General features: G+C 47.4%; 1 protein-coding gene across 2 annotated transcripts in view; it reads right to left on the reverse strand.

Annotated features, from left to right (window-relative positions):
• Nucleotides 1-15,028, reverse strand: part of CC2D1A (coiled-coil and C2 domain containing 1A) — a 125,683-nt gene that overhangs the window by 79,035 nt on the left and 31,620 nt on the right. The window contains exon 9 of one of the 2 annotated variants that reach the window (XM_040346602.1): nucleotides 1,799-1,867. In XM_040346602.1, the coding sequence (XP_040202536.1) occupies nucleotides 1,799-1,867 (69 nt within the window). Of the gene's footprint in view, nucleotides 1-1,798; nucleotides 1,871-15,028 lie in introns of both variants that reach the window. The other variant, XM_040346601.1, reaches the window with a different exon arrangement.

The raw sequence follows: 15,028 nt of genomic DNA on the forward strand, positions 1-15,028 counted from the left end.
AGCCTACAACTTATCGGATCCCTCCATTTCCTTGCCATTCCTTGGTCACACCTTCATGAAGCTCCCCAACGACCCCAGGTACTTTCTCTAAGACAGGCAGCCTCTAATATTAATACTGTTACTATGCTATTCTCCGAGGATCACAACTCGATACACCAAACGTTGCTTCCACTCCTGAGGGTACCAAGGTTCAATATTTTGTTATGCTTTGATAAGCCATATCATTGTTTACAGGGTAAACATACCTCCCCGTTACCTCTCTAGGTCTCAGTGAACTGCGATGGTGCTGATCGAGCTCTCTTGTAGCTCATTGATTCTTCCTGGTCTCCAGTAACTCCAATAACTGATCTACCCCTATGGAGGTACAGGCAGACAGCTGCACTAAGAGTCTAAAATGAGCCAAACGTTGCCCCTGTAAATCGCTGGTGCAACGCTCTGCAGGTTCCTTAACCACTTGCCGCCCGCCAATGACAAATTGACGTCGGCAAATTGGTTGTAGAATCCTGAGTGGACGTCATATGACGTCCTCAGGATTTTGAGCCGCTGCGCGCCCTCGGGGGCGTGCATCGCGGCGATCGTTGTTGCAGGGTGTCAGTCTGACACCTCGCAAAACACCCATAAAAGGTAAAGAGTCTCTCACGGAGATTCTTTACCACGTGATCAGTCGTGTCCAATCACGGCTGATCACGATGTAAACAGGAAAAGCCGGTAATCGGCTTTTCCTCACTCGCGTCTGTCAGACGTGAGTAGAGGAGAGCCGATTGGCTGCTCCTGTGACGGGGGGGGTTTGTGCTGATCGATTATCAGCACAGCCCCCCCGAGGATGCCCACTGGACCACCAGGGATGCCCACTAGACCACCAGGGATTTAAAAAAAAAAAAAAAGTATGCCACCCTAGACCACCAGGGATGAGAAGGACACAAAACATGGATGCCAATCAGTGCCACAATGGATGCCAATCAGTGCCCACAATGGGCATCACTGATTGGCAGGCATTGTTTGGCACTGATTGGTATCCATTAGTACAACACATACGATAGTGCCCATCTATGCCAATCCGTGCCTCCTATCCAAGCCCATCCATGCCGCCTATCCGTGCCGCCTATCCAAGCACATCCATGCCGCCTATCAGTGCCCATCATTGCCACCTCATCGGTGCCCATCAGTGCAGTACCATTAGTGTCCATCAGTAAAGGAGAAAACGTACTTATTTACAATGTTTTATAACAGAAACAAAAAATATTTTCCGGTCATTTTTTTTGCAGAAAATAAATATCCCAGAGGTGATCAAATACCACCAAAAGAAAGCTCTATTTGTGGGTACAAAATGATAAAAATTTAGTTTGGGTACAGTGTAGCATGACCGCGCAATTGTCATTCAAAGTGCAACAGTGCTGAAAGCTAAATATTTGTCTGCGCGGGAAGGTGTATAAGTGCCCTGTATGGAAGTGGTTAAAAAAAATAAAAAACATGCACTCATGCTGTCATTCGGCTATAGCGCGGATCTGAAGGAGTTAAATGAACTTATCCTTTTAGAAGCCAATTAGAGTGAAGGCAAAGACATTCTGAGTGTAAACAAAGCACTGTTTTCATAGCATCTAAAGCAAAGGCAAAGTAGCGAGGTGCTGTAGGTGGCAATAGCTGCAAAACTACTACAAAGTGTTTTTTAGGTACAGTTGTCTTGTCTGCATGATGGAAGACACATCAAACATGATAATATAGAAAGAATAAAACAAAAATATATGACACATACAAAGAGTCTGAACTGTAAACTCACAGAAGAGTGTACAGCACTTACCTGCAGAGACCGGAGACTCTGTGCCAACTGGAGACTGGGGGACCGACGGCTTACTGGACAGTTGCTCATCTGCTGTGGAAAGGTATTCTCAATTTTTTAATCTGCCACATTACTTGTAAACAACAATCAAACTACATCAGAATATGCACAACAATATACAGAGTGCAAAATGTATTGATGCCCATAGAAAACAGCTTTTCCCTAGTGATAATGGCCTCCCCCATTATTATAAAATCTTCCAGCACCATCATAGCATTATCCCCTGAACCCATTCCAAAAATTAACTCCCAGAAATACGACTTTCCCAAGCGTTGCTAATAATCCCCGATATTAAAATAACGGTTAGCACCCTTCCAGACTGGATTTGATTTAAATCATCTCGTTTGCCTAGGGGTGGCACGTTTGCAAATGGAGTTCCCTCTCAAAGTGGGGGGATTTATCTAAGTGGGAGCACTTCTGAGCCTGCACTTGTCTGAAGATTCTTCTTTGTCTCTTCACAGGTATGTTTGCAGCTGAATCCGCCCAGAATTGAATATTGAACGTGTTTAATTCCCCATAGTCTAAATTGCTGGTATGTTTGCAGCTGAATCCGCCCAGAATTGAATATTGAACGTGTTTAATTCCCCATAGTCTAAATTGCTGGTATGTTTGCACTGATGAAACGCCATCTTTAATTGAAATAATGAGAACTTTTTTGCTTATGCCTTTTGCTTAACAATCTGTAGACTATCCACATACCTTGATTTTGTTTTCCTTTCCTCCCTTTGCTTTACCCCTAAATTATGGCCTTTCCTTATCTCTATTAGCTGTCCACTTGTAAATCTGTTTCTTAAGTGAGAATTCTGCTCTGCATAGCCAGCCATTTTATTACCTTCCTAATTAGTAATTGGAAGAACACACCCCCCATTCCTAACAGTATATATCTAACCATCTCTTGGGAAAGGCACGTTTGCCTAGGGGTGGCACGTTTGCAAATGGAGTTCCCTCTCAAAGTGGGGGGATTTATCTAAGTGGGAGCACTTCTGAGCCTGCACTTCAGCGAATGCACAAAGCGTAGGAAAAAAAAAAAAAAAAAATTGGAGATTTGTTGGACAGGTAACCTTGTTCACACTCTCTGCTCTTCCTCCCCCTACTAAAATGCTGTGTCTACCACTCCTTCTGACAGCTGCATCTTCAATCCTTAAACTGGCTTTCATTCATCCCTCTTCTCCACCCCACACCTTGTATATATCACCCTCACTTCTGTCCTCCCCTTATTACTGCGCTCACCAACTCTGGCTAACTCTAAATTTACACGCCCAATACTCCAAACCACTGGGGAATGTCCCCTCATATAAATCACATTCACACATTACCTCCCTCACCCTTCTGCTTCTCCTATCCTCTGGTGATGTATCACCAAACCCTGGGCCTCCTAACTGTGCTCAACACACCCATTACCCTACACCCTCTGGCTGCAATGCACACAATCTAGTTCCCATTACTCTTCTTCCCAAGACCAGACTCCCTTTCTCTTGCGCCCTTTGGAATGCTCGCTCCGTCTGTAACAAACTGACCTCCCTCCATGATCTCTTTATCGCTAAATCATTTAATCTTCTCGCCGTTACCGAAACCTGGCTTCACGAATCCGACACTGCGTCTTCTGCTGCTCTATCTCACGGTGGTCTTCTTTGGACTCACTCCCCCAGAGCCAGTGGACGCAAAGGAGGGGGTGTTGGAATCCTTTTAGCCCCACATAGCACCTTTCAGGTACTTCACCCACCTCCCTCTCTGTCACTCTCCTCATTTGAGGCGCATTGTGTTCGTCTCTTCTCCCCAGTTTCTCTAAGGATAGCTGTGATCTACCGGCCCCCTGGCCCAGTATCATCCTTTCTGGATGACTTCTCTGCCTGGCTACCCTACTTTCTCTCTTCTGAAATCCCCACAATCATTCTTGGCGACTTCAACATCCCTACTAATGCTAGCACTCCTGCAACTTCAAAACTTCTCAGTCTAACCTCCTCCTTTGACCTGAAGCAATGGATACAGGCTCCTACTCACTCCGAAGGCAATACCCTTGACCTTGTCTTTTCCCACCTATGCATTCCACGTAACCTCTCCAACTATCCTTACCCCCTATCTGATCACTACCTTATTAACTTCACTCTCTCCTTCTCCTCCACCTCCTCTCCACCCAAACGCCTAACGGCTTCTCGTAGAAACCTTCACCATATCAACCCTTCTCTTCTATACTCTGCGACTGACCACCTCTACGACAAAATCGCACCCCTGTCCTGCACTGACCTAGCCACTTCTGTCTACAACACTTCACTTCTAGCATCACTGGACAGACTGGCCCCCCTCACTACACGCAGAATAAGGCCCCGCCCCCTTCAACCCTGGCAAACAGATGATACCAGAAGTCTTAAAAAACACAGCCGTGCTCTTGAGCGCCAGTGGCGCAAGAGCAAGTCCAAGGAAGACTTCGTTCAGTATAAATCTGCCCTCCAAAAATACAATTCCAGCCTCCTCACTGCCAAGCAGACCTATTTCATCACCCTCATTAAAAACTTATCATCCCGTCCCCGTCAACTCTTCTCTACCTTCAACTCTCTACTTCGTCCCCCACTGCCTCCACCCACCAACTCACTCACTTCCCAGGAGATCGCCAATCACTTCAAACAGAAGATTGATACAATTCGCAAGGAGATCTCTACTGTTCAGATACTCTCCACACTTCCCACCTCATGCCCACAGGTACAATCTTTACTTCCCTCTTTCAACCCCACCACTATAGACGAGGTCGCTAAATTACTTGCCAACGTCCATCTTACCACCTGCGCTCTGGACCCTGTTCCCTCGCAAATGCTACGTTCACCCCCTGACTCTATTCTACATTCTCTAACCCACATCTTCAATCTCTCCCTCTCTTCTGGCATCTTCCCTAACTCTTTGAAACATGCACTAGTCAGCCCCATACTTAAAAAGCCCTCACTGGACCCATCCAATCTTGACAACCTACGTCCCATCTCCTTGCTCCCCTTTTTATCCAAACTCCTTGAACGTCTAGTCTACAACCGACTGAGCGTACACCTTGCTGATAATAACCTTCTTGATCCCTTTCAGTCTGGATTTCGTCCTCAACATTCCACAGAAACTGCTCTCCTAAAACTTACAAACGATATACTAACAGCCAAAACTAAGGGACACTATTCTGTGCTCCTACTCCTGGACCTCTCTGCCGCCTTTGATACGGTTGACCACCCACTCCTCCTCCAAAAACTTCACACCTTTGGTCTCTGTGACTGTACTCTTCGCTGGTTCTCTACTTACTTATCCAACCGTACCTTTAGCGTTACTTACAATTCTACTTCCTCCTCTCCGCTTCCATTCTCAGTTGGGGTCCCCCAAGGTTCTGTTCTTGGACCCCTCCTATTTTCAATCTACACCTCCTCCCTGGGTCAGCTGATAGCCTCCCACGGCTTCCAATACCATCTCTACGCTGACGACACTCAAATTTATTTCTCTACCCCTCAACTCACTCCTTCATTTTCCTCACGTATCACTAATTTACTATCGGATATATCACTTTGGATGTCGCACCACTTCCTCAAACTCAATCTATCTAAAACGGAACTTATCATTTTCCCTCCCCCACGTGCCTCTTCCCCTGTTCTCTCTGTCAAAATTAATGGCACAACTATCAGCCCATCCCCACATGTCAAGGTCCTAGGTGTAGTCCTGGACTCTGAACTGTCCTTTAAACCTCACGTTCAATCACTGTCCAAATCTTGCCGCCTCAACCTTCGCAACATCTCCAAAATACGCCCCTTTCTAACCAATGACGCCACAAAGCTCTTAATTCACTCCCTGGTCATCTGTCGCCTTGATTACTGCAATTCCCTTCTCATTGGCTTACCGCTGCATACTCTAACCCCCCTTCAATCCATCATGAATGCTGCGGCCAGACTTATCCACCTTACCAACCGCTCTGTCTCTGCTACTCCTCTCTGTCAATCCCTCCACTGGCTTCCGCTCACCCAAAGAATTAAATTCAAACTACTAACTACTACCTACAAAGCCATCCACAACTCTGCCCCCAGCTACATCACTGACCTAGTCTCTAAATACCAACCTAATCGTTCTCTTCGCTCTTCTCAAGACCTCCTACTCTCTAGCTCTCTCATCACCTGCTCCCATGCTCGTCTCCAGGACTTCTCCAGAGCCTCTCCAAGCCTATGGAACTCCTTACCCCAATCTATCCGCCTATCTCCTTCTCTACTAGCTTTTAGAGGATCCCTGAAAACCCTCCTCTTCAGAGAAGCCTATCCTACCCACACCTAACAACTGTATTTGCATTTGAGTCCATCTGATCATCCCCCACAGCTACTACCCTTTGTTCCACTTGACCCTCCCTTCTAGATTGTAAGCTCTAACGAGCAGGGCCCTCTGATCCCTCCTGTATTGAATTGTATTGTGACTGTACTGTCTTCCCTGATGTAAAGCGCTGCGCAAACTGTTGGCGCTATATAAATCCTGTATAATAATAATAATAATAATAATTTAAATGATAATTTTTAAAGAGCAACGGTCATCTCTGTCCCGCCAGCGGCTCCTCCTCTGACCCGCTGTCACTTTAATGGGACGGCTGGTGATGGGGCAGTGACACTACAAGGTGCGGGACGTGGCAACAGCAGGTGAGTGGATGCCGCTAACAGGCCATGATGGATCTGAAATGACAGGTGCTCTTGAACGTAAGGACTTATTCTTGCTGGTAGTTAGACTCTTTAACCGCTTAAGGGCCCGGGGCCTCTTTCTGAGATTTAGATTTAGATAGAGAAATATATATATATATATATATATTTATATATATATATATAATTTTTTTCTAACACCCTAGAGAATAAAATGGCAGTCGTTGAAACTTTTTGTCACACTGTATTTGCGCAGCGGTCTTTTTAGGGAAAAAAAAGATCACTTTTTTGAATAAAAATAAATAAGACAACAGTAAAGTTAGCCCAATTCTTTTTTTATATTGTGAAAGATAATGTTACGCCTAGTAAAGTGATACCCAACGTGTCACTCTTCAAAATTTCGCCCGCTTGTGGAATGGCGACAAACTTTTACCCTTAAAAATCTCCATAGGTGACATTTTAAAAAAACTCTACAGGTTGCATGTTTTGAGTTACAGAGGAGGTCTAGGGCTAGAATTATTTCTCTCGCTCTACCGATCGCGGCGATACCTCACATGTGTGGTTTGAACATCGTTTTCATATGCGAGCGCTGCTCATGTAGGTGTTCGCTTCTGCACGTGAGCTTGGCGGGACAGGGCGTGTTTAAAAAAAAACGATTATATATATATATATATATATATATATATATATATATATATATATATATATATATATATATATATATATATATATATTTTTTTTTTAGTTTTACCTTTTATTTTTACACTGTTCTTTTAAAAAAAATGTGTCACTTTTATTCCTATTACAAGGAATGTAAACACCCCGTGTAATAGAAAAAAAGGGATTTTTAATACAGCTTACCTGTAAAATCCTTTTCTTGGAGAACATCACGGGACACAGAGCAGCATATTCATTACTATGTGGGTTATATGGAGTACCTTCAGGTGATGGACACTGGCAATCTCAAACAGGAAGTGCCCCTTCCTATATAACCCCCTCCCATAGGAGGAGTACCTCAGTTTTGTAGCAAGCAGTATGCCTCCCAAAATGGTCCCCATAAGAGGGGTGGGAGCTCTGTGTCCCGTGATGTACTCCAAGAAAAAGATTTTACAGGTAAGCTGTATTAAAAATCCCTTTTTCTTTCTCGTACATCACGGGACACAGAGCGGCATATTCATTACTATGTGGGATGTCCCAAAGCAATGCTTACAATGAGGGGAGGGAGACATCTTCCCAAGACAAAAGGATTTAATTTAGAGATATACTCAAATCATAATAAATCCAACTTAGTTGAGAAAAAATAAATTTAAATTTTAAATTTTACTCAAAAGGGAGCCCCCGGAATCCGAGGGTCTCAAACTGCAGCCTGCAGCACTGCCTGCCCAAAGGCTGTATCAGTATTCCTTCTTACGTCCAACTGGTAGAACCTTGTAAACGTGTGGACAGAAGACCAGGTTGCCGCCTTGCAAACTTGAGCCAAAGAGATCTGGTGGTGTGCTGCCCAGGAGGCGCCCATGGCCCTAGTAGAATGAGCCTTTAATGATAACGGAGGAGGCAACCCCTTCAAGCCGTAGGCCTGAGTGATTAACTGTTTAATCCACCTCGAGATGGTGGACTTTGCAGCTGCCTGCCCCTTTTTGGGCCCATCCGGTAAAATGAACAACACATCTGTTTTCCGGATCTTCTCTGTAGCTTTAAGATAGGCCTTCATGGCCCTGACAATATCCAAGGTATGCAGCAACCCTTCCTTTCTGGAAGTAGGTTTAGGAAAGAAGGATGGTAATACCAAATCCTGGTTTAGATGAAAACTGGATATAACCTTCGGTAGGAAGGAAGGATGAGGGCGGAGAACGACCTTGTCCTTATGTAAAATAAGATATGGTTCCTTACAGGATAAGGCTGCCAGTTCCGATACTCTTCTGGCGGAAACCATGGCGACCAAAAATACTAACTTCCTTGTCAGTAAAACCAAAGGAATTTCAGCCAACGGCTCAAAAGGTTGTTTCTGTAAACTTGACAGAACAAGATTTAAATCCCACGGACAAAGCGGGGATTTAACTGGAGGATTAATACGCAAGACCCCTTGAATGAAGGTCTTAACCAGCGAGTGGGTGGCCAGCGGCCGCTGAAACCACACTGACAAAGCTGAAATCTGTCCTTTGATTGTGCTTAATGCCAGTCCTTTATCCACTCCTAGCTGGAGAAAACTTAAAACTCTATCGATGGTGAATTTGCGAGGAAGCCATAACTTGGACTCACACCAGCCTACATAGGCCTTCCAGACCCTGTAATAAATCACCCTAGAGACCGGTTTCCTGGCTCTGATTAGGGTAGAGATTACTTTCTGAGACAGACCTCTACCCCTGAGAATCAGGGATTCAGCTTCCAGGCCGTCAAATTTAGATGCCGTAAGGCAGGGTGGAGGATCGGACCTTGCGATAGCAGGTCTGGCCGTAGAGGAAGAGTCCAAGGGTCTCCCACTACCATCCTTAAGATTAGTGAATACCATGCCCTTCTGGGCCATGCTGGAGCTACCAGGATGACTGGTATGTGCTCCACCCTGATCCTGCGCAGCAGGCGGGGTAGTAACTGGAGCGGGGGAAATGCATAAAGAAGTTTGAACTGATGCCAACGGCAAACTAACGCATCGGTTCCGCAGGCCCTGGGATCCCTTGTGCGGGACATGAACCTGTCTAGCTTCTTGTTCAGTCTCGATGCCATGATATCCACGTCCGGCACTCCCCATTTCTGGCAGAGTGTCTGAAAGACCTGTGGATGCAGAGACCACTCCCCCGGCAACAGAGTCTGGCGACTTAAGAAGTCCGCCTGTAGGTTGTCCACTCCGGGAATGAATATAGCCGATATGCAGGGCACATGGGCTTCTGCCCACAAGAAAATCAAGCTCACTTCTTTCTGAGCGGCTTGACTCTTGGTTCCCCCTTGGTGATTTATATATGCCACCGCCGTGGCATTGTCCGATTGTATTCTCACCGGGAACCCTTGTAGTTTGGACGTCCAAGCCCTGAGGGCTAGTCGAGCAGCTCTGAGCTCCAAGATATTGATGGGCAACTGCTTCTCTGCCGCTGCCCAAGTGCCCTGGCGAGTGCAACCATCCAAAATTGCTCCCCAGCCCATCAGGCTGGCGTCTGTGGTTACTATCTTCCAGGTCACAGGACTGAAAGTCTTTCCCTTCAGGAGATTCTGAGGGTTTAACCACCAAGCTAGACTTTGCCGCACTCTTGGTGAGAGTGGCAAAGGATTTTCTAAGGCCTGAGGCCTCTTGCTCCAGGCTGACAGGATGGCTGCCTGCAGGATGCGAGTGTGGCTCTGAGCGTACGGAACCGCCTTGAATGTGGCCACCATCTTGCCTAGTAGTCGCATACATAGGCGAACAGTTGGCCTTCTCTTGCTTAGAACTATTTGTATTAGCTCTTTGATGGCCTTGACCTTTAATAGGGGTAGGAACACCTTCTGTTGTTCTGTATCCAATCTCATGCCGAGATATTCCAGCTGCCTTGTGGGCAGGAATGCTGACTTGTCTCGATTTAGGACCCAGCCGAACCTCTCGAGGTACTGAACCGTGAGGGCCACTGCTCGTTCCAGGCCAGGAGACGAATGGTCTACGACCAAGAGGTCGTCCAGGTAAGCCAGGACCGTGACCCCCTGGGTCCTTAGATTGGCTAGGATTGGGGCTAGGACCTTCGTGAATACCCGGGGGGCCGTAGCCAACCCGAAGGGGAGCGCCACAAATTGGAAATGACGCTGAGCCACCGAGAAGCGTAGAAATACTTGATGTGGCTGAAAAATTGGCACATGAAGGTAAGCATCCTTTATGTCTATGGACGCCATGAAGTCGTCCTTCTGGAGCACGGCGACAGCTGACCGAATAGTTTCCATCCGGAATGAGCGGACCTTTAGGTACGCATTTACTCCCTTTAAGTCCAAAATTGGCCTGACATCGCCGTTGGGCTTTGGGATGATAAACAGGTTGGAGTAGAACCCCAATCCCTGTTCCCGGACTGGTACTTCTACTATCACCTTCTGGCATAGCAGATGATTCAATGCCGCCATCAAAGCGGCTCTTTTCACAGGCTCGCCTGGTACTCTTGACTCCTGGTAATGAGGAGGGAATTTTAGAAATTCTAGTTTGTAGCCCGTGGTCACGGAAGACCGTACCCAGCAGTCGGGAATGCTGGCCTCCCAAACCTCTGCAAAGAGACGCAGCCTTCCCCCCACCATCGTGGGTGGGGGCGCCCCTTCATAAGGCCGACTTGGGGGCTGGCTTCGCAGGCTTGCGGTACCACTGCTTCTTGCCCCCAGTGGCTTGGCCCTGCGGCTTATTGTTAAAGCCTGATCTTGCAGGAGGCCGTCGATACTGTTTGGTATTAGAGGGCCCCTGTCCCGGGGAGGGCTGGCGCTTAAATGCGGGCCCTCGGGCCTTCTTCTTGACTGGCAAGAGAGTGCTTTTGCCGCTTGATATAGTCTGAATATATCTATCCAGGTCTTCTCCGAAGAGACGTCCTCCATGGAAGGGAAAACCTACCAGGAGTTTTTTGCACGGGGGCTCAGCCTCCCAATTCTTCAACCATAAGAGCCTTCTCATATGGATTAGAAATAAGGATAAACGTGACGCCTGCTGGATGGAGTCTTTGATAGCATCCACCGTAAAACGTATAGCCCTGGGTATATCCGAAAATTCCTCTGCCTGCTGGGCAGGGATAAGTTTAAGCATTTGCTTAGTCTTATCTGATAATGCTTGGGCAACTCCAATAGCAGCCAGGGCGGGCTGAACTATCGCCCCTGCTGAAGTAAAGGAGGCCTTAAGTAATGTTTCCAAGCGTTTATCAACCGGATCCTTAAACACCTGTAAGTTTTCTACAGGACAAGTTAAAGATCTGTTCACACAGGAGATGGCTGCGTCCACCGCCGGGGGCGCCCACCTTTTGGAGAATTTCTCCTCCATAGGATATAAAACAGAGAATTTTTTAGGTGGTAAAAAGACTCTATCTGGCTTGATCAAATCCTGAAATATGACATCCTCGAGTAGAGGATGGACCGGAAAAACTGCGTTGCTTTGAGGCGCTCTTAATGAGCCTAAAGCTGAAACTGCCGATACTTGAGGTTCTGGTACGGGTAACTTAAATGCCTCATGGACCATGTCCGTTAAAGCTTGAACCCACAAACTTTCCCCTTGGGAGGTTGAACCAGACTCCTCAGTATCCGGATCCTCGGTCTCTGAACCACCCTGGTCCAAAACGTCAGGATTATCCAATTCCCCTAGGGAAAGGATCTCTGAGTCTGAGGGTTCCTGCTCGGGTGACGGAGACCTAGTCCGCTTTCTACCCGATATAGCCTTAGCTATCCTTTTTGCCATTCTTTTCTCTAGTTCTCCTAAAGAAACAGCAAGCACCCTCTCAGTGACAAAGCCGGGGTTGGACTGAACTGGACCAGCCCCAGCACCAGATCCCCCAGGTCCCATCAAGGCGTGCCCTGATATGTCCTGTGGGGAGAGCAGCGGCATAGCCGTGTCTGAGCCCTCGGATTTTGCGGGGGAATCCCCACCCTTTGTACCCTCTGACCCAGAAGCCATGGTACAATACCGAGGTACACCTGCTATCACCCAGCCACAGACGTAGCCAAGGGGATCTGCCGGTTTGGGAACGATAGAGACTAACGCCCAAACTGAGAAGGGAGATCAGAAGTTCTTTCCCTTTTTCTTCTTCCTTTTTTTTTTTTTTTATATTTTCCTTTTTTATTTTTATTTTGAAGAGGAAAAGAAAAATACTCTGTCTCCTAATAAGTATTGCCAATAGCCATCTGCTGAAAAAAGGAAAAGAAGACCTATCTATAGGTTTGACAGTCTATTCTTTAGAAAAAGACTGCAATCTTTTCTTCCGCCACCGGGTGTCCTCAGCGCGCTCCGCTCTGTGTCCTCCTCTCCTCTAGGTCAGGACGAAACTGAGACCTTTGGCAGCTAGTGGAAGGGCCTCCCCTTCCTTTATTGCGATTCGCCGCCCACAGGGACGCGCCCCCACCACAGCCAATGGCGCGAAAATCGTGCATATCTCGGGCACACGCACGCGCCCGTCGGCGGGGGCCATCGCACATGGAGGAGAACGGAGCTGCGCAGCACCCAGGCAGGTAAGCCCTCAGGTAGGTCACAGACCTCCTCTTTAGCATGGGAAAAACGGCTCCCCTTTTTACAGAGATCCCACACCTAGCGCCAGCAGCCCCAGCTATTACAGCAATACTTAACAGGGAGGTCACATATCCCTGGGGGAAAAACATCGAATCATCCTGTCTCTGCCATAGACATAGTGATTCCTTGCCAATGCAGAGCATACCCAGGCATGTCCCCCTGTGCACTTCCCCTCCAGGGAACCTGCCAAGAACCAAGTTCCGCAAGCTCCCCAATACTTACCTGCTCCATGCCGCAGGACTTTTGCACAGCAAGAGGTCCAATCTTCCCCCATCTCCGTGGGTGGCGTCTAGACCTTCAGGCCCTGGGTTCCTATGAAGGAGCCACTGTCCTGGGCCCATATAGCACCCTGGCAAACAGGAGCTTTAGGTACCCAAGGTTCTAAGTCCTGGGCCCAGCTCTCTAAAAAGAGAAGCGTTATGGGCAAAACCCCATGGCTTTGGGGTCCGAATACTGTCCACTTTAGCACTGAGGCCTTTGGACAGATCCGGTTAGCCTGCCCTGATCCCAAGGATGTGGAGGCAAAGCTAAACCATGACCAACACCTAAGACACTGGCGAAAAAAACTGAGGTACTCCTCCTATGGGAGGGGGTTATATAGGGAGGGGCACTTCCTGTTTGAGATTGCCAGTGTCCATCACCTGAAGGTACTCCATATAACCCGCATAGTAATGAATATGCCGCTCTGTGTCCCGTGATGTACGAGAAAGAAAAAGCATGACAGGTCCTCTTAAATATTGGACTTTGTTCATACTGTCATATTTATACCAGCCTTGCTTGCTGAGTATAATTATTAATTATTAGTTATTGCAGCCTTCCGGTTTATACCTGATTATTAATTCTTCTGGTTAGCGCAATTTTTTTCTTTGTACTCTTAAATATGAGATGTGGGGTCAAAAAGGACCTTAGATCTCATATTTACACTAAAATGCTAAAAAATAAATAAATAAAAAAGTTTTGGACGTCACTTCCGCCCTGCAATGGTATGGAGACGGGTGGGGGCCATCTTTACTTCACTCATCTCCATACACAACAGGACCCGATTGCCTCCGCTGCTACCGACGGCTTCAGTAAGTGGCGGAGGGCACCGGAGCGTGGCGGGGGGCCCATCACCCACTGCCGATTAAAGTGCGACGAGAATCCACTTTTTTCTGAAACCGTACCACTCGCTGAAGAGGATACCGGGGTTATGGTAGCTAGCTGATACCATACCAACGATATCCCTCTACAAAGTGTCGTCATATCGGCGTGAGACGGTCAGAAAGTGTTATCTGCAAACAAAATGAAGGTTTCCTATTTAGAATAATAAGCTGTCAGGTTAGTAAAACAGTGATAATAGAAACCTATTCAATCATACAGTTTGTAGTGTACATAGATTTACAAAACAATGAGATAAATCAAAGTTCAGGAATATTCCTTCATCTCATGGTACTGTGACATTGTGTGAATACCCCAATGCAGTGCATCTTATCTCAACTTGCAGAGCTTGAATTCATTCAGTGGCGGTTCGTCCATAGAGGGCGCTGGAGCGCCGCCCCCTCTGGCTCTCACCGCCACTGAGTCTAATAACATAGATTCATGCATTGCACAAATCTATGTTATTATCGCCGCTGCCACTGTTCTATTCAGATGGTCGGCGCTCATGTCCGGCCATCTGAATAACGGCAGCTGGTTGGCTGTACGGAAGTGCCTATCAGAGCCAACGTCTCTGATAGTCTTTTCCGAGTACAGCCCTCGGGTCCCGGAAGCTTATAAAAGGAACGCACTAGGGATGCGCTCCTTGGATAAGACTGACAGGCGTCTCAGCCAATCAGGTTGGCCGATTCTGGCTACCGGTAACCTGATTGGCTGAGACGCATGTCAGTCATCAAGGGCGGTAGAAGACATCGAGGGACGTGGATGGCTGACACCAGTAAAGTTAAGTGCCGGTTGGGGGGGGGGGGGGGAGGCGCACTTTACAGGGCACAGCGGCGACATCAATGGGCACAGTGGCGACAATAGGCACAGTGGGGACAATTAAAGGGCACAGCGGCGACAATTAAAGGGCACAGCGGCGACAATTAAAGGGCACAGCGGCGACAATTAAAGGGCACAGCGGCGACAATTAAAGGGCACAGCGGCGACAATTAAAGGGCACAGCGGTGACAATTAAAGGGCACAGTGGCTGCGTTTAATGGCATGGCACAGTGGTGCGAATTGATGGCACAGTGGCTGCGTTTGATGGCATGGCACAGTGGTGACAATTGATGGCACAGTGGCTGCGTTTGATGGCATGGCACAGTGGTAACAATTGATGGCACAGTGGCTGCATTTGATGGCATGGCACAGTGGTGACAATTGATGGCACAGTGGCTGCAT

Source organism: Rana temporaria, chromosome 3 (genome assembly GCF_905171775.1).
Source record: "Rana temporaria chromosome 3, aRanTem1.1, whole genome shotgun sequence".
NCBI classification, from domain to species: Eukaryota; Metazoa; Chordata; class Amphibia; order Anura; family Ranidae; genus Rana; species Rana temporaria.